Genomic DNA, 18,902 nt, shown 5'->3' on the forward strand with positions numbered 1-18,902 from the left:
CCAAGTAAGTTCTCTGCGTAAAACCCGATAAATATCATAGGTAATGGGGACTTACTGGCGCACTGACGGTATCCTGGCTGCAAATTCGACGCCTGGCTAGGAGACAAGTTGAATGGAAGGAAATCTGGCTTGCCCGGCTGGAGGAGGTCTTTAACAACAGCCCACTTTGCGTCACATCTGCCACGCAACACACTTTCAGCACATACTCAAGACAACAACTTGACTGATTGGCCTACTCACACAGCGTCCTCGTGCTTGTCGTCATCCGGAAGGGCATAGATTCGAGTCAAAACACCAAGTAGATCCCAGGTAGCTTCTAAAGCCAGTAGCTGACTTTCAAAAACCTCGTCGCAGTCTTCAGTTTTGCCAGCACCCGTAGCACTCCGCTCAAAATCTCGTAAGTATCCTCCGCAAGATTCACTTCGAGCGAAACACCGCGCTAACTCATCGAAATAGCGCTGTCGATACACAGCTTGCAGCATCGCCCAAAAGTGTTTTTCTTTCCCAGATAATGACTCGTGACCGGGCTGATCCACTCCTGTGGGACTTGAGCAGCAACCACGAACCAACATCCACAGTGACAATGCTGGGGAGGAACCGCCCTGTAAGCCGTCGACTCTATTCTCCTCCATACGATGAGATGACGGGAGGTAGATGTACAAATCAAACAAGAAGAGCACGACGGCCAGAATGAACCTGTTGACCGGCAATACTCTCCTAAAAGCATCCTCTACCTCTTGCTTGATCGTCTCGTATGATCTGACTAGACGGTCAGACACAGATCGAAGAGCTACGAGCACATTAAGGCAATACCAGTACGTACGCGAGACTGCTGTCAAGAAGGGCGTTGTTGCTGCGTCTCTGGAAGCCACCTCGAAGAAATAGAAATACGCTTTGCACCCGTTAAACAATGAGTCGCAGTCGGGGAGCTGTCGAATAAGCGCTGTAATCTCCTCCAAGATAACTTTGAGGCAGCTTGGCAAGGTCGACGGAGAAACTCCTTCAAGGGTCAGAAACAACTGGACTGCAAAGCTAGCGATAGCCCTGTGGTAAGCCTCCTCGAGTGAGACCAGTACAATCCACTCAGAAGTCCCTGCATAGCCCTCATCATCGACAGCGCCTAGACCTCCTCTCGAAAGGGAGTCCATGAAAATGTTCTCTTGAAGCCGGAGATCATTCACAAGTTGTCGAAGGCGAGATACTCGTCTTGTGAAGAGAGCTCGAAAGTTGTCGCAGTCTTCGAGTTCATATTCCTCGTCGGAGAAGAGATGCCGTGGGGCCAGGGGTCCGCAAACTGGATAGCCAAATGCCAGAAGTGCTTCTTGTTCCTGACGAGAAATTGGAGCATTAACATCCTCACCAGCGGATGAATCGGGATCATCGACCACAACCTCGAAAATGGCTTCCCAGTCGATTTCAGGGTTGCTCCGGTGGATAGTAGCATTAACAGTGGCTGCTGGTCGCAGTCGTGTCGCTGGGGTAACGTCGTCGAATGCGATGCCCGGTGGATACACAGCTTGAGAGATACTTCGCATGGTTTGTGGGGCAGATCGAGCGACAATCGACTCACGTGGCCGCTGTTGCTTTGGCTGGGCACGGAATCTTTCGTTACGAAGTTGGATTCGTTGAGCTTGGACAGAAATTCTATCTTCTCGGCGTGACACGTTTGTCGAACGTGCTTCATGGACTGCGTGTACACTTCCATGCCTATTGGACAAATCAACAGATGACGGCCCAGTCGATCGGTCTCGAATTCCACTTCCAGCGCGCTGCTGCTTCTTGCGGGCAATTCTGACCCAATCGAAGCGAGGATCCGACGGAAGAATCTTCTTTTGTCTTCCAGTAAGCCGGAAATTCGACCTGAAGCTGTTGCTTGGTCCTTGTTGAGGGAAATAGTCATCCAGCGTTGTACTTCTCGCGACTTTTTTCCGGTGACTCGTCTTCAGGACATCGGGTCGAGGTTCTCGGACCTTCAACACGCGACTGGGTTGTCGTTTTTGCTTCCGTGAATTGCTTGCATTGTCGACTTCGTAGTCAAACGAGAGGTCGATATTGTCTGGAGCTGCATCAACGGCAGCTGTATCGTTGGGGAGGTCGTCTGCGTCGAAATCGTCGGCTGAGTAGCTGCTGTCCGATGAGTATTCTGCCTGTGCAACTTGCACGATCGGGACTTGTGCATTTCGCCGCGCAAATGCCCCCTCAACAGCATCCTTGACTGTGTTAACCCAACGAGAGCAATCTTTTAATTTCCCCTTCCAAACACCGATATCAGTGTCTAGTTGCTCAAATCCGACAGGCTAAACATCAAACAAAGCGTACGACTTAGTGTCGTTGTTCCCGACATAACATACAGCAGATCAACAGCAGAGCTACATACCGCCTTGCCATGGCTGTCAAGTTTATTAGAGATGGAGTCCATCACATCTTCACCGGCGTTAACTAAGGTCTTCGTCAAGAAAACTTTCTCCAAGTTGAATACCTGAGCTCATAGCAAGACTTAGGTGATCTCAGGAGCATAATCGCCAACGTGCAGCACCAACCACTAACCTTACGATGGAGATCTTGAAGATCACTCAACGGCATCTCTGACAAGTTCTTCAGTTCTCGATCCACCGTTTTCTGCTCCACGTGAAAGTCGGCCATATTTTTCTGCTGCTGCGCGAAAACCTCCTGAAGCTGTTTCATCAACCCGTCTTTTGTCTTTTTCAGCCGAATGCCTGTTTCTCGGACGACATCTGCGGGAAGTTCATCGGGGTTTCCTTCTGGTTGAATAAACGTGCCATCAGGATCTTCTTCGTTGTGTTCATATCCTCCAACGTAGCGCCGACGGCTGGCTTTACGCTTCTTCCTTTGCCGTCTTTGCTGTTGGTCGACAGACTTCCCCCCAGTGTCTGGAGCACTTCCTCCACCAGCAAGCAAATCAATAGATCGCACGGCATTCCGCTGTAAATGCTCAGACTGGTCTGGACTATGGCTCCGGTTGTCGCCTGGATCGTCACCATCGCTACTGTCGTCGTCACTGCTGTCCAGTATGCGAAGTCGTCGTCGCTGCTTTACAACAGATTGCTTCACACGAGGACTTGGGGCTTCAGTGTCCGTAGGTGGTCGACTCGACGCTTCTAGCGAGCTCCTGTTTCTCTCCGACAGAACGAACATATCCTCGTCAATCTTGGGTACGACGCGTTTGTCTTCCCTCTCGTCGCCACTAGATGGCGGGTCCTCGTCCGGTTTGTCAGGAGCTCGTTCAGTACGAGTCGACCGTTGTGAGCGCTTCCTCTTCCTGCGTTGCGGTTCGCGTGTTTCCGCTTGTTCAGGGTGTGTCATCACCTGCGCGCGCTTTCTCTCTGCTTCTCTCTGCTTCTGCTCATGAGGCTTATTGATATAATCATCTGATGTCACAAACGAACAGCAATGAAAAAAAAAACACGTTAGCATCCTTAGGAGCACTGGACCAATCGAGCAATCATGCAACGAACCGTGATAGTACTCCCTGCCAATTTGCTTCCGGTTGGAGTGCCTATTTAAGAAATCGGACGAGTGCACATACTCGCGCTCAATGTGTCTTTCGAAGCCGCCCTCCACAACGTAGCGCACGTCGTAGAATATCTCTTCGCCTTTCCCGTCATTTGACTTCTCTATGTGGACGCGAGTAATTCGCCCAGCACCTCCCTGTTTGTTGATTCCGGGCCATGTGCGAGACTCCACCTCCACTAACGTCCCCACCTCCAGCACGCCTTCTGTCTCATCACTGTCGTCTTGTTCATTATCTGTCTCTTCTTCATCGTCGTGCTCTTGCTCTTCATTTGTCTCCATTCCTGCGTCTTGTTCTCGATCTTCACTTGTTCCGAATTGGACATTCTCATAGTCTTCAACTGTTTCAAGGTGCTGTGGTGCCACCACGATGGTCGCTCTTTGTTCCTGGTCTTGAGCTTTTGGTTCCGCTTGCCATTCGGTCTGCTCGTGGCCGCCCGCCTCGAGTCTCTGACGCGCGAGTCGCTCCTCCGCCATCGCTAGAACCTCCAGCATCTCCTGCTCGTCTTCGTCCGAGTCGGCCACAAAGTCCTCGTCCTCCATGTTGAACCGATTCCACGCGCACTGATGCTTTTGGCGGGAGATGGTTGATATCGGTATTCAAACGGAATATCGGTTTTTAAAGAAGTAATATCTCGCTGCCATAGTCCCCGTCAAACTCGGTATCATTTACGGATCTCGAGTTGTATTAAGTACCGATATTAGTACTGCAGACATTCCTCTTTGTAGTGATATTATATAAAACACGGTTATTTAGTCCACAGATTGTGGCTGATCAATGTGTGTCAATCTGGTGACTGTCGCAAAGTATTCTCGTTTTTTATTTAATGTTGGTACTAGACTGGTATTAATAGATAGCTGTGCCGCTATCCACAGCTGGAGAGCCAAGGTCCGATTTATCGCGAATTGGTAAAACCACGAGAACGAGGTTCTCGAGGCTAAAATAGGTCATTTGAGAGTTGGCGTTACATGCTTCGACTTCAGCTTCAGAGCGAGCCTGAAAAATCTTTGAAAAACCGATATACCAATATACACTTGCAATCGAGCGGGGCCGCTAGCATAACACTTATAACCGTCTGTCAGTGCGAACAGGCAGACATCGTCAGCTTCACTGCACGCCTGTAAAAATGGTTTGAGTAAAGAAAACGCCAGGTTGGCCCAGCACGTATTCATATTTTGAGCGAGAGACAGCTTAAGTACGAAGTACGATAAACGGCGACTTAAGCACCGTTCAAGATACAGACAATCCTCTCAGCTGTGATAGCTTTGGTAATTTATCTCAAATGAAGGTACATGTATCACATATCAGAGTGAACCAATTTGTAAAACCAGATCAAAGATGTACTGTAGGTTTGTGCTTGCTTAACCGGTGCGACTCGCACATGCATTAGAGGCTGTGTGCAAGCGTTAGATGCACCCATACCTCCATGCATAGCAGGAAGAGGAGGCTGGTCAAGTTGGCTTGCGGTGCCAAGCAAAGTCAAACCATCTTCGCTCTCAAGCTCAGCACAATGCGATCGACCACTCTTTTCTAAGCAGCCCGAATTTGCCTCTCCAGCGCACAGCACCTGTAGATCTATGACTGCAGTACCACGCCTGATCAGCGAAACAAGGCTTCAAGCAGCGAAAATTACTGCCAATGACCATCCTTCCTTGTATAATTCCTTTCCTTAGTTAAGGACTTTTATTAAGTGATAATTTTGAAGTTCAATCACTTACCACTTCTGATTCAGTGGAACGAGATGAGTTTGTAAGTCGTTGATCACCCTATCTGGAGTGTATCACTATTTAGAATATCACGATCGAGAGGATTATCTGAACGAAATGTACATTCTTGCCATTAAAAAAATTAGGCTGTCGTTCTTGCGCCGTACGTGTTCACCGCCTTAGTGTTGCTTGGTGTGTGCGTGCCAAGCCCATGACGCCGCCTGTTCGATCTTCTGTCGCCGCTCGGAGCCGTACGCAACCTGCTCATCGAGTCAAAGAGCAGGTTGCATACGGCGAAGTTCGACGCCAATATGCGACGCCACCTGACCGAGCTTCTGTCGCCACTCGGAGCCGTACGCAACCTGCTCTTCGACGCCAATATGCTGACCTTCGAATGAGCGGCGAGGACTCAACAGTCTCCGTAGGGTCAGTTCGACTGCGCTTGAAACCAACAGCGCCTTGGTCTTTTGCATATCGCAACCACCACGGCCACTACCGAGTCTGCGTAGGCAAGTACATGTTTTTTTTCGGTCGGTCAAGAGTCGGAATCGTTCTCGCACAAATATTTCCTAAGCCGAAACCACAGCAACATCCGTTTCTAAGCGGTTCACACTCAGTGTTCGCAATTACGCGCATTTTACTTGCGCGTAATTGCGAATACTTCAGTGTTGCCGATCAGTTCCACTGTCATTGTTGATTTAGCGACTTCCGCATCACACTACCAGTAACGGCCCCCGCGCAGATTGCCAGACGAAAAGAAATTATGAAGATGGAGGAGATTCCCACGTTTGCTGGTTTGGGCATCCACTCGGAGCGCCACATCGCAGCATTGCGCTCGGCTCCGAAGCACTTTACCAAGGAGCGTATCCAGAGGGCGACTCTGCCCTCAGGGCTTACTTTAGAGTACGCTATCGTAAGCAGCGATAGTGAAGCGGGGACGGAAGATTTCCCGGAGGAACGCGTGGTGCTGATCACCGGGTACACGATGACGAAGGAGGGTTGGGCACCCTCCATCGATATCTTGTTGGACAAGTGGAATACAAAGGCTCATGGCAGGAAGCTCAAAATTCTCAGTTTCGACAATCGCGGAGCAGGGGGGAGCGATGCGCCGTTCGCCCGCTATACGACGAGTGCAATGGCACAGGATACAGTGAGCTTGCTGGACTATGTTGGCTGGGACTCGGCGCACGTCGTTGGCGGCAGGTAGCGTGAGAATCGTGTTGGGTTTTATTGAGATACTTGGTTTTGACTTTGCGTTTGTGTGTCTACAGCATGGGTGGCATGATTGCTACCGAGCTGGCAGCTACAGTACCAGAGCGTGTGCGCTCGCTGTCACTCTTGGTCACGACACGTGGGGCGTATCTGCCGCACCCGAGGATGTGGAAACCTTTCTTGGGGGCCGTGTTGGGCTCGATGCAATGTGCCATGGAGCTGCTCTACCCGAGTGTCATTCTGGATAACCCTATTGGTGGCCGTGACGGGCTGACAGTGCAAGATGTACTGAAGGCGTATCACTCAACGCCACAATGCGAAAATGCTTTTCCCCCTTTGCACGCGCTGGTCGCTCAAGGCGTGGCGTGCTTGACGCACTGGGTATCGGACGAGCGATTGGAACTTGTGGCCAAGGCCGGCTTCCCGATCCTCATCATCACAGGGAAGCAAGATATTATGATCCCGCCTGAAAACTCTGTGACTCTGGTTGAACGTTTGAAGGGAGACCACGTTCACACTTTGTTCTTTGAGACAGGAGGACACGGGGCGTTCTTTCAGTTTGTCGAGGAGATCGCGGTTGGTCTCGTACAAACTATTCAGCGTGGGAGCTGTAAAAAGTGAATACCGGTACCAACCAACCCTGGACAAAACGACGCTTACAAACAACTAGATTATATCCTCTAGAGCTGACTAATTAGATTTCATACCTAATCGAATTCTCTTTTTTTATATTGCTTACAATGATGTTAACTCACAGCTAAAAGCTCAGCTGTAAAACACTAATGCCGTGCGTTTTTTGGCAAGCTCTGGATATTATTCGAAAGTGCTGCGCTTCTAAACTCATTCACTGAATAAACGTTATTTTCTTACAAATTTTGTGAAACTTGAATACACATAAGGTTGTTTAAATGTCGTTCTTGTTCAGTATGCACTTTTTCTGAGATAGGGTCTAGCATTTCCTTATGTATTGCGGCACTGTTAGCTTAACATTATTACGATAAGCCAGAGTATGTTTTTGTGCTGGTTTAACCCCTTGAAACCGGTAGCTGTATAAGCTGCGTTACGATGTGTCGGCTATGTGACCGTTAGGCTGTAAATACAGCATAACGCCAATGGACTTGATTTCTGTAAAAGCGTATACAAACTTCAAAATTCAAATATCGTACAAGAGAAGTGCATGTGAGCCCATCCTTTCAGGTTAGGTGATTAAAGAACAGCTCCTCATTTCTCGATTTTTGGAAATAGATATTTGGAGATTTAAAGCAATCATTTCGCACAACAATAGATTTCCGTAGGTAACTTTCGCGCCAATTCCCCTCTCCACTCAGTTTAGAATTTCGCGGGCGAGTGGGAAGCAATGGTCAGCACGCGTGGAAGCGCCCCGATCACGGGAAACGATACTGTACCAGATACGGGGGTGGCAAGCGCGACGTTCAAGGCCGCATGGGAGACATTCGCCGCTGCTGGTTGGACGTCGAAGGCCCCACGCGGCATCGAGACGCGGTGGAAGAACGGGGCGGATGGAGTCGACTACTTGCTGAAAGAGCAGGCGGTTGTGAGCTACACGCTTGACGGTACGATGGAAGTCTGGGTAAATCAGTATTTTACCTCGCACTAATGATCTTCTTGTACGGACAGTCGCGAGGCAGGAAACCGTGGCCGAACCTGCGAAGCCACCTGCAACCAAACCGCCGAACATAATCTCGAAGAAGCCGGAGACGCCCACTGTCAAGACGCCCAAGGCGCCTGCCTCCAAGAAGTCCACGCCGTCCGCGTCGACCACGTCGTCCGCGACTAAGGCTTCTGCCTCCAAGAAGTCCACGCCGTCCGCGTCGACCAAGTCGCCCGCGTCCAACTCGTCTGCGATGTCCACGTCTAAGTCATGCAAGTTGTCCGCGACCAAGTCGTCCATGCCGGTCTCGTCCAAGGTGTCCAAGTCGGGTATGTTGCTTTGCCCACATGCGCTTATTGCTAGTACGTGTTCTAAATGCTGTATATACTGTGTTGTTGGGCTGTATATACAGCTACCGAGTCCACCAACATGTCGTCCGCGCAGACAAGCAGTGCTACCCTGCTGGAGATATTTGATCCAGCGGAGACTAACGGTAAGCGTGGTCTAGTGTGGTGTATATACATGATACAACAATATTCCTAACTTGTATTTTGCGTTGTATTGAAAGAAGCTGTGTTTGATTCTCATCAAAGCCAAGACGATATTGAATCGGGGCAACCAGGTATGTCCAGATCAAGTTGTATATACACGATACTCTTTTCAACTAACCTGTATATGTATGTCGTATATACTGTTTTAGACGGGAGCTCAACAATAGACATCATTGTCGACGACAACGGCAATATCAACACTGACCCCCACGGAAACAAGGGCTATCACGTGCTAGACTCGGGCAGCGAGTCCGAAGGAGATGATTTGAGTCAAATGTATGGAAGTGATTCCGATTCATCTGCTTCCGACTCTGCTGATGAAGAAGACGAGGAGCTGTACGATCAAGAAGAGCGGTTCTTCGCGGACAAGTTCTAAGCACGCTCGGAGGGCAAGAACAAATTCTTGCTGGTGAAGTCGTCGGCCCCGCGTTGAAAGAGGTCTCGAAGACGGGATGGCATGATGTTGAAACTTCCGACGTCACCGGGTTTTTGGAAAATCCATACACGCCTGTCTCGGATGCTAACGAGTATCCTGGTTTGTGGAGCGGTCATCACGGGCCCACCCAATCAGCGATGAGACGCGAAGGATCCCCTATTTCCCTCTTTTTCCTGTTCATGCCGGTGGCGATTTGGCAGCACATTGCGGAATGTAGCAACTTCTCCATGCATGAACAACTGGATAGCCGAGTCGACGCGTATTTTGAGAGGAAGGAAGAACGGGAACAGAAGAATAGGAGCTCCGGTCGACCCGTGTCAACTACGAAGACGAAGACCCGGCGAGACATCCGACAACAATTTCTATCGGTGAAGCCAATAATGCCACACGAGCTGTGCATCTACATTGGACTATTGATAGCGCGCACCGTGTCACCAAATCGTGAGAAGCTCGCCAATCACTGGCGCTGGGGTGATTTTGGAGCAATCTCTCGTGGTATTTTCGGACGCTTCCTCCCCCGTGATCGCTTTATGGAAATCACCCGAAACCTCCATTTCAACAGCAATCAAGCCCCCGTGCTACACGTGACCGTGCTTGGAAAATACGTTCGGTGGTGACCGTTTTGCAGAAGACGTTTGTACGTGCGTTTATCCCCCCCGCTGAGCTGGCTTTTGATGAAGCGATGCTTCCGTGGCGGTCGTCTTACAATCGCACCCGCGTGTATATGAAAGATAAGCCCCACAAATGGGGCACCAAGCTATTTATGCTTTGCTGTGCACACTCTGCTTATTGCATTCGGTACGGAGGTAAACATGTTTTGCTGTATTAGCTGGGCCACTTATGCCGTATATTCATGTCGTGATGTACAGCTTTGAAGTCTACTGCGGTAGGAAGCAGCATAATGCTGAGAACGGCGCGGTCGACATGCAGTCAGGTCCTGCCGCTGTTGTGCGTAACATGCGAGCCGTTTTTGGTAAAACTCATTCAAACCATGGGTCAATGCGACTCGTGGTGGTTGATCGATTTTACACTTCGATCGTGTTAGCTGTGCAGCTGCTACTCATGGGTTTCTATACTATTGGCACTATCATGACTAACCGTCGGGGTTTCTGCCAATACGTAAAGACGAAGAAGAATTCAAGGCCCAAGACCATTCCACGAGGCACCTTGTCGTTCGCACGGCCAAAGCTTGTGAAAGGGATGACATCAATTTGCTGGTGGGACAGCAAACCTGTCCACTTTCTCTCGGTGGGAGGAAACATTGCGTTGGATCGTGTGCAACGACGCGAGAAGACTGGAGAGCAAAACTACGTGGCGTGCCCTAAGGTAATCAGGGATTATCATCGCTACATGGGCGGAGTTGATGTCCATGATCAACTCCGCCTACAACGATACTCTGTCCAGCGCTCGATCAAGTTCCGAAAATACTACAAGTCCCTGTTCTTGGGCCTTGTTGATTTAGCGATCACCAACGGCTTCATTGTGCATCGCGCTTACTGCAAGAATATGAAGATCAAGCCTCTGACACACGTGCAGTACATGTGCAAACTGCACCAGGATCTTCTTGCTCTCACAGTGGACGACATGTACGAGGAAAACACGTTTCAACCGGGTAAGTCATTGTGCTGTATCTACCGCTTTGGTTAAGCTGTACATACGGCTGAGTTAACCTGTATGCGTGGTAGACGAAGCAGCTTCTGCTAACGAAGGCGGTGGAGTTGAGGAACCTGATTCTACTGGTCATGTGGCTAAGCAAAGTGAAGAATGGCGAGATCACTCCGGCCAGCGAAAGCGTGTCCAGAAAACTGCAAGGTCTGTACACTCAAAACACCAAATGGCAAGCGCGGAGCTACTTCGACATACTTCTGTGACGGCTGCGACTTCCCCGGGCCTATATATCTTTGCGTAAAGCCGAAGTGGATCGTGAGTGACAAGATGTTGAGCTGCTGGGACGTCTGGCATAAGGAGTACAAGAACGGCAAGGCCATTCCGGAGGTCTTGAGAGGCAGGATCCGCGTACGTGCGCCAAAGACCGCAGGATCGCCCGGAAAATCGCCTGCCAAGCGCCGTCGCGTTGATTCTGAGTAGGTTTGGTCTTGGAGAGTTGAATAAAACGTGGTTGGATCCAGAAGTGAGACAGTTTATGGTTTGATCAGGCAAGCACTCAAGTCCACTTGCTCACCGCGGTTTGATGACAGGAGGCAGAAACGACACATATTTGGTCCGAAGTGATTTCATTGGCTGGCGTACAGGACGTCATCACCGGATTGCAGGACAAGTGTATTACCTTGACTTACTTTCAGTATAGGTCAGTTAGTTGTCCTGCCTCTATTACTGTTTTCGGATTTTTAGAGATATTCTTGAGGCCAACTGACTGATCGAAGTGCAACATAGACCGTTATTCGTGCTACACACGCAAAACTCCACATATTTGTCAAGCGCATAGCTCATGAGATGCTGTATATGTACGAGCTAGAGCCATTTATGCACTGCCGTATATACAGCACTAGTGTCTATAACACTAGCGGGAGTCCAGTACTTTCCCGCACCCTTCCCCTTGAGTATACAAAAATATGTATGTTAATACGCTGTATATACAGCATACAATGGTGAAAATCCTTCCGGTTTCAAGGGGTTAACGAGGTCTGCAATAACGGTAAATACGTATCCAGAGAGCTCCTGCTCGATAGTTTTTAACAGGACTATCAACATTGAAGAAACAGATATTCAGGTCACAGCACTTCAAAATGTATCCTAATTATGAGGGTCTCAAAACCCAGACACATTTTTGATTAGCTCTTTCGACATAGACCGGTTGAATCTGACCTCCGAAATCCTGTGGAGAAAATATAACAAACACAGGTTAGAATCTGATCAACACAGTAGCCCATCGCCCACATTACGCACGGACAGGGCAGGGTTCGCTGCCCCGGTGCTTGGCTGCACAGCCTTGCACAGAAAGGTGGATGAGCACGCAAAACATGTGCATCAGGGTTTGCATTTGTGACACGAATGTGACCACGAATTGTGGCACCAGTGGATCTTTGAGTGGCTCGCTTCATTGTCCAGAAAGCCCCAGAAGCCCTAGGGTCCCTGACCAGCAACTCACCTGCGGCGTCCAGCGCACACCACAGGGCGATGCCGGGCCTCAGCGCGTCGGAGCTGCCACCGAAGGCGCTCCACGTTTAGGACACGATAGAGTATTTCTCCCGTGCCTTTGTCTGCGGCGACCGCCGAGGGTAACGTCGCGCCGTCGTCGCCTGTGTCGACGACGGCGACGACGTCGGCTTCCCCGCCACTGTAAGCACCGAGGAGCCGATACCAGCGAACATGATGGTCAAGAAGGTGGCCGACTGCCTCGGCACCCCCCGTTGGCACCCGTCAACTCAAAGTGGCGTAAGTTTCGGGCGTTTGAGTTGGTTTCAGACACTTTCCCGCACCAACGAGGTCCATTGCGCTGAATAGTGCCCTACAAGCGGCTGTCGCAGCGAGATATGAGGCCGTTCGTGGAGAACGTGAGCATGTACCAGAGGAGATCGTGCTGGAAACGCCACCGAGCAGTGCAAGCAGCTCCTTGATCACGCAGACAAACCGAAGCCACGTCGTGCCACCTAGCACCCCGCGTCTCTACTCCGGATGCGGTATTTGCAGGAGGATCTACGGTGTCAGGTGAATATTCTTCATGTGAGGGCAACTCTGGAACGTCAGCGGTGAGAGAGACAATTGACCTTGTATCACCCGAAAAGAGCAGCGGCATGATCGCTGCTGCAGTATCGAGCTCTATGTAAGACTGTAACATGGCCAGCAGAGATTGAGAGGATCACCACGTGCAAGCGCAACGGGGTGAAGTTCCCAGATATTGGGAGCTATGACTCGTGCAAGTGCGTCGGTGACTGCTTTTGGGATACCTGCACAAACGTGGCATCGGCGTCCTTCTGCATACCCCAATACTGCAAACTGGGCGCCATTTCAGTAACGCACCTCGCACTCTAAGCTCGCTGAAGCTGTTCGATACCGGACGGGTGGTTTTTGGCGTGTACACGACCACGGATCTCGATTTCGGAGACATACTGGGTGAGTACTGTGGAGAGCTGTCAGAGGGAGCAACCACCACAGGCCGTGAAGACAAACACAGGATACACGCTGCTCTACAACATCAGATCCGTGAACAATAACTACGTCTACGCTGACGCCTTCCGATGTGGCTCTATTACACGCTTCATCTCTCACTCCTGCGAGTCGAATGCCACCTTTTTGGAGCAGCAGACGCGTTTTCGCGTCCGGGTGCTCGTGAAGATTATTAAGAATGTGCAGGTAGGTGCTCAGATCACCGTGCACTACGGCAACGAGCGGTGGTTCTAATGCGCCTGTGACCTTTGCTGGAAGGAGCCGAGCAGAACGGGAGAAAAAAGTGGTGACGAGTAAGAACATCTATCGGTGTATCTCGTCAAGTGCCCGCAGTTCTCTTTAGCTAGCGCTCTGTAAATATCAACACGCTGTGAGATGTTCTAGTGTCTGCTCGCATTCCTATTGCACTACAGAAAAAGACTATACTAATAAGCTCGCTCTGCGGCAGCTTAAAAGGTTTGTGTGCGCTGGATCACTCGAAGCTCAGGGCAGCATCCACATCACGAGGCCGCCCCAGTTCGGGAAGTACAGCCACTGCGCCATGCTATATCTTCCTACGACTTACCAACACCTCACGCCCGCTGCTATCGACGTGCGCAGTTACGCGCAGTGCATACAGCACGTGCACACAGGCGCCAAAACCAAAGAAGTAGTCGCACGGGCAGCTTTGCCATTGGATGTTCACGGGCCAACCGTCTACGGCCCCCCTTCCCCTCGTACTCTTTTCGCGCGTAGTTGCTGCCCATCTGCGCCGACACAGCAATCGCCTCCTCACTGTGTCTGTTTGGGGCAAATGAAACTCGGCGGGCAGGCAGCGAAATCACGCGCAGGATAGAGCATTCTCCTGAGCGCACGTACTCAACATGTTGGTCTGGTGCGAGACCTAGTAACCCCTCTCGCACCATTTCGGAGACCCTACGTGCGAGGGTCGGTGCTGTAATCACGGCATACTCGAAGGCTCTGGCGCTACTGGATTGGTCCTGGCAGCAGCCACTGAGCTCGACCAACAACGTTCCCATCTTTAGGCAACGGCACAAGGTGTAGTCGCGCTTCAACAGCGCGTTGAACGTCTCCGCCGGGTTCGTCGAAGCGCTGCCACTTCGCGAAGGGCCCCACGACCCATTGTCCGTAGAAGTACTGCGCAAATGCTGTTAGGGTCGCTTCGGTCATCCAGCGGTGGAGAACAGCACGCAGCATCCCCATATAGTGCGCTTGGTCCCGAGCAAAGTGCAGGTCGTATAGTTCCGTCACGACACGAGCTTGCGAGTCCAAGGAAAACATCTTAACCCGCTCCTGGATGTGCTTCAGCACATGGAAGAAGCACATCAGGAATCAAAAGCGTGGATTCTCGCCAAATACCGACGGCAGAGCATTAAATTGGGCTCTGTCGCCGTCAGCCATCGCGTATTCCACCGTCAGGTGCTTGTCCGTCATCCAACAGTCGCCATAGCGATAAAAGCGCATTCCGGAAAAATAGACTCCGTTTCTTGAGACATAATGAACATAGCCACCAAATGGAAGCGGCGCGAGCGGTCGGACACCCACACTATCAGCACGAGGTAGTCCATCCTGTTCGTCTTGTAGGTGCCGTCCAGGTGCAGTATGAAGCTCTCTGGCGGCACCATTAGGGGTAGAATTAGAGCCTTCGTCGAGATGCCGACTAAGAACGGCTTTCTGTCCGAGCCGTTCCCGACGAGGGGCAATCCTTCGTTGTCCAGCTCTAACGTGAACGTAAAGGGCTCCGTCATGTCCTTCAGGTGGTCGTACGCTTGCTAGCGAATCCGCCTCTTTAAGTCCTCGACTCGCATGGTTCTCTAACCGCGGGCGGGCGTAGTGGTTTACAAAGTTTGGAACGGTCTTGAAAGGGGGGGGCTCCTCCAGAGGGGTAGCGAATTTGCGGGCCAGCGCGTGCCTGATGCGCATGGGCCTCAGGTGGTTCTCGGCCAGGTCCCGGACGAAAACCTTCTGAGGCTGGGTCAGCTTCTTGCGCATTGGTGAGGAGGTGGAGGAGACCGTGTTGTGCTCTCCCGAGTCGTAGACGGAAGCGTGCTCGGACTCCAAGCACGTGACCACCTTCCCCCGCCAGGGGCACTTTACGGGGCTCGCCTCTTTGCATGCAGCTGAGCTGCACTCCAATAGACAATAGCGCATCTTATAGTCTCCTCCAGGGTAGATAGTACACCCCATGACTTGCGACTTTTCAATGTCGAATGACTTTAGCTTCGCGAACACCACATCGGTCCCGACGGCGTCCACATCGATGGCGAGCTCTCGCCAGCTAGCTCGCGGTGGCATACTCGATCGCGTTTGCTGTGCTGGAATGATGTGGCTCACACTGCACACTGGTCACCGCTGGCCTCCGGCCAGATTCACCTCAGCCGCACCCTATTTGCGTGCTTCCCGCTGGTGTCCTATCGTGTTGTGCTGGGTATTGTGCTAATCAGACCCGTGCAGTGGTGACCAGATCGAACGGTGCTGACACAGTTTGTTGTGTCGCTACCATACTGCATGGTGCCAGTAAGGCGATCTCAATCCTGTGTCTGTTCTTTTTAATGTTTTGCTGCATCACCACATCAATCTTACACCGGTAACTCTAAAAAAAATGCTATTCAGGCATTAAGATCTCGGGTAATGCTGTGGACTCTACTGTAGATTTGGATGGACGGCTGATCGAGTCGAGTGTGAATCAATCGCGTGAGCCTGCTAGATAAAGTATTTTATGCGATATGATGGTGTTTTCGACTTCCTGTCAGCCTTTATGCCAAGATCAAATGAGTACATTTTCTATTTAGACCAATGATCGACGCTTGTTGCAACTGAATGAACCAACCCTGAATTTTAAATAGAATCGGGTTTGACACTGACCTCCACTGTTGACGTTTTGTGCGCCAGAATAAGACGTGGCAGTGGTAGTCGACAAGCTCGCTTACGAACTCTTGTTTTGACACTTTGTTTACATCGTAAACTGAGTCTTTGCTGCAAGTTAGGCCGAAGCAAAAAAAATAATGTTTACCGTCCTTTTCAACACTAAGCGTTTTGTAGACGATGAGCTAGTAGCGAGCTTCCTTTAGCTTCTTCTTCGACAGATGCCCCGTTTAGTCGAAACCGCTTTTCCAGGCGTCGAAACGTAGTTCTCCACGTAATAATACAACCAGTGTGTAACGTACACACCACAACAGTAACTGTCACGTTGATGCCACGCTCGGTAGCGGCGAAATCCTAGTTCAGAAGCTGGGTCGATCAGGGCATACACACATTTTTCACAATGCGTTCCAGAGCCGCTTCGCTGTCCTTGTTTTGGAAGGGGTCGTAGATCTATACAGATCGTCTCTTGTTCTCAAAAATGGCCCCACCCCAATGTAAAATGTTGACCTTCACATGCATGGGGCAAAACATCACCGAGCTCTCATCACACTTGCTTTAAATGAAGTTCTTGGTATCCACAAACCTGTTGCGCTGTTCTGGTATAGCAAACCGCAAGGGTTGGATTTGCAATATATACACTGGGTCGTGCAGCAATTCGATTTGTAGCTGCCGTCATACATCCACCGCGTAGCCAACCTTGGTCGCTAAATCGAATGAGTTCTTCGAATAGCAGCACTTGGCCTCCTGACTTGATTGAGCCACGTAATCCATGATCATGACATGTTCGAGAGCTTGATCGCGCACTTCTTCGTCATCTGGGCCACGCTTTTGATCCACTCTGTAAAGGCTCGTGCTCCATCAACTACCACTGTTTGTTAGCAAACCAAATTATGATATCAAGGCACCGTATTTGAGACCGCGTCAAACGAAATACGCTTACGAAACTAAGAGCATCTCCAGCAGTTGACCTCAACGGGAGTTTTAACCTAGAAGTAATAAAGTGTGTTTAGAGCGCGGAGGCGTTTTATACGGGCAGTGCTTCGGTACAAAGTAATTACAAAGCTGGAATTAATACCGTTCATCAACGCTCGCTTTCGCTGTTGACCTGCGGGTACGGTTTTGGAGATAAGGCGTTTGTGAGGGCACTCGTTATTGTGAATTCCGCCAAATATTAGCGCTTTTGGGTCGGTTTGTTTGTTTCAGCGAAATGGCCCAGTAATCCACGGACACATGTGATTGGCTAAAAATAGTGTCTCGCTGGTTAACCCCTTACTTCCCGTGACAAAAGTGGGAAGTATATTTTGTTATTATGCTGGAGGTCCAACATAAATTAATATGGGAGTTTGTATGCTTCAGAATCCGCCCGGTTTTGTCCTGTGGATAGTACAGGATACCTCCAGTAAAAAAAGACGAATCCAACTTACCAGCATCTTATGTTGGCTCTAGTGATTGTCAAAATAGTTTAAGATGACTGGGCAACATAAGAAATGCCCTATTTATTTGAAGGCCATGTTTCTGCATCATGGCACGCGTCTAACACCACTGCCTTGAAAAGCTAGAGCCAATAGAAAAACGTGCCCCAGCAACGAAAACAAACTAAAAACACTCAGAAAAGGCTTCCTAGGCGTCACTCGCCTCCGCTTCGTTGTCCAAGTCGTTTTCAGCTTCTTCGCGGTCGCTTTGAACGGTGCTCTCGACATCTGCGCTGCGCCGACGTCGCTTCTTGCCAGGGTGACGTGAAGGTGGTCGGTCGCGGACTTTGTGGCCCATCAGCAGGCGCTGGGGAATGTCGTTCCCGTTGTTCCAGTCCGTATGCCATACGTGGAAACACGTCTTAGCTCGTCCTTCACGAGCTACGTTACACATGCGATTTCCTGTAGTGCACCCGGGACAGAAGTATTTCGTGTACTTCCGCGGCTTGACCTTGAATAGCGCGCATACTTTGCAGGATCGGTGGCGTCGCTTCAGTCCGTGCTCTCCGTCTACGGTGTCCGGATTCTCATCCAGTGTATACCCATTAGCGATAACATCGTCTGGATCTGTTTGTCTGCTCGAATCTGATCTGGCTGGAGACGCAGCAGTCCAGGCTTGGGCTCGAGCTGCTTGCGCGATAGTATCGAAGGCCTCAATAGAATCCACGGCCAGAAGCTGGTCCATCAAGGTCTCGAAGAGCTGGAAGTGTTTCGCCGCGCTCAGGTTGTTCGTCTGCCGGTAGTGGCGAAACACGATGAAGGCGTTTACGAGCGTCATGTCGAACAACCCGAAGAACAGGGTTTTATAGTACTTTCTCGTCTTGTAACTGAGCTGGACGCTGTAGCGCTGCATCCGGAGCTGGTCGTGTATATCGACGCCACCCATCCAGCGATGGTAGTCCCGTACCAACTCCGGAGCAGGTACTGGGGTCATCTCTCCGTGCACACGACGCATTACAGTCCCAGTGACTCGGCTGCCTCCGCTGGAGAGCATGTGGACCGGGTTACGATCCATCCACATGAGCGCCGTGATTGCTGGGAACATCTTGCTCTCTGCTATCTTCACCGTGCCCTGAGGAGGAACTACCTCTTTTCGACCATTCACTTGCTTATACTTCTTCGACGTAACCGCTCCATCCGCATATCCAGTGCGATCTGTTTGTATGGTGCCAGTCAGGTACATTCGTCGATGGAGGAGTTCTAGCGCCAGGCCCACCGAGGTATAGAATCTATCCGTGACCACTAAGCGCCAGGGGCTTGTAGAACTAGGCGGGCACAAAGAATTCATGTTCCGGACCACAGCGGCTTCTCCACAGCTGTTGTCCTCAGGTACTGGTGCCCGGAAAGGCGTCTTGGCCTCACAATACACTTCGAGTCTGCATACAAAC

The 18,902-nt window shown here is 50.6% G+C and overlaps 2 protein-coding genes across 2 annotated transcripts; one reads left to right on the plus strand and one right to left on the minus strand.

Annotated features, from left to right (window-relative positions):
- Positions 1-236: 236 nt before the first annotated feature.
- Positions 237-1,148, minus strand: PITG_15947 (uncharacterized protein; the record flags this gene model as incomplete). Its single annotated transcript, XM_002898118.1, has 2 exons — positions 237-740; positions 795-1,148. The coding sequence occupies 2 exons, from the start codon at positions 1,146-1,148 to the stop codon at positions 237-239; spliced, it is 858 nt and encodes a 285-aa protein (XP_002898164.1).
- Positions 1,149-5,449: 4,301 nt separating this feature from the next.
- On the plus strand, positions 5,450-7,071 carry PITG_15948 (serine protease family S33, putative; the record flags this gene model as incomplete). The annotated part of the gene is made up of 3 exons (XM_002898119.1): positions 5,450-5,664; positions 5,941-6,441; positions 6,510-7,071. 3 exons carry the CDS (start codon positions 5,450-5,452, stop codon positions 7,069-7,071), a joined length of 1,278 nt encoding a protein of 425 aa, XP_002898165.1.
- Between the last annotated feature and the right edge of the window lie 11,831 nt (positions 7,072-18,902).

This window comes from Phytophthora infestans, genomic scaffold, assembly GCF_000142945.1.
Source record: "Phytophthora infestans T30-4 supercont1.39 genomic scaffold, whole genome shotgun sequence".
In the NCBI taxonomy this organism is placed as follows: Eukaryota; Oomycota; class Peronosporomycetes; order Peronosporales; family Peronosporaceae; genus Phytophthora; species Phytophthora infestans.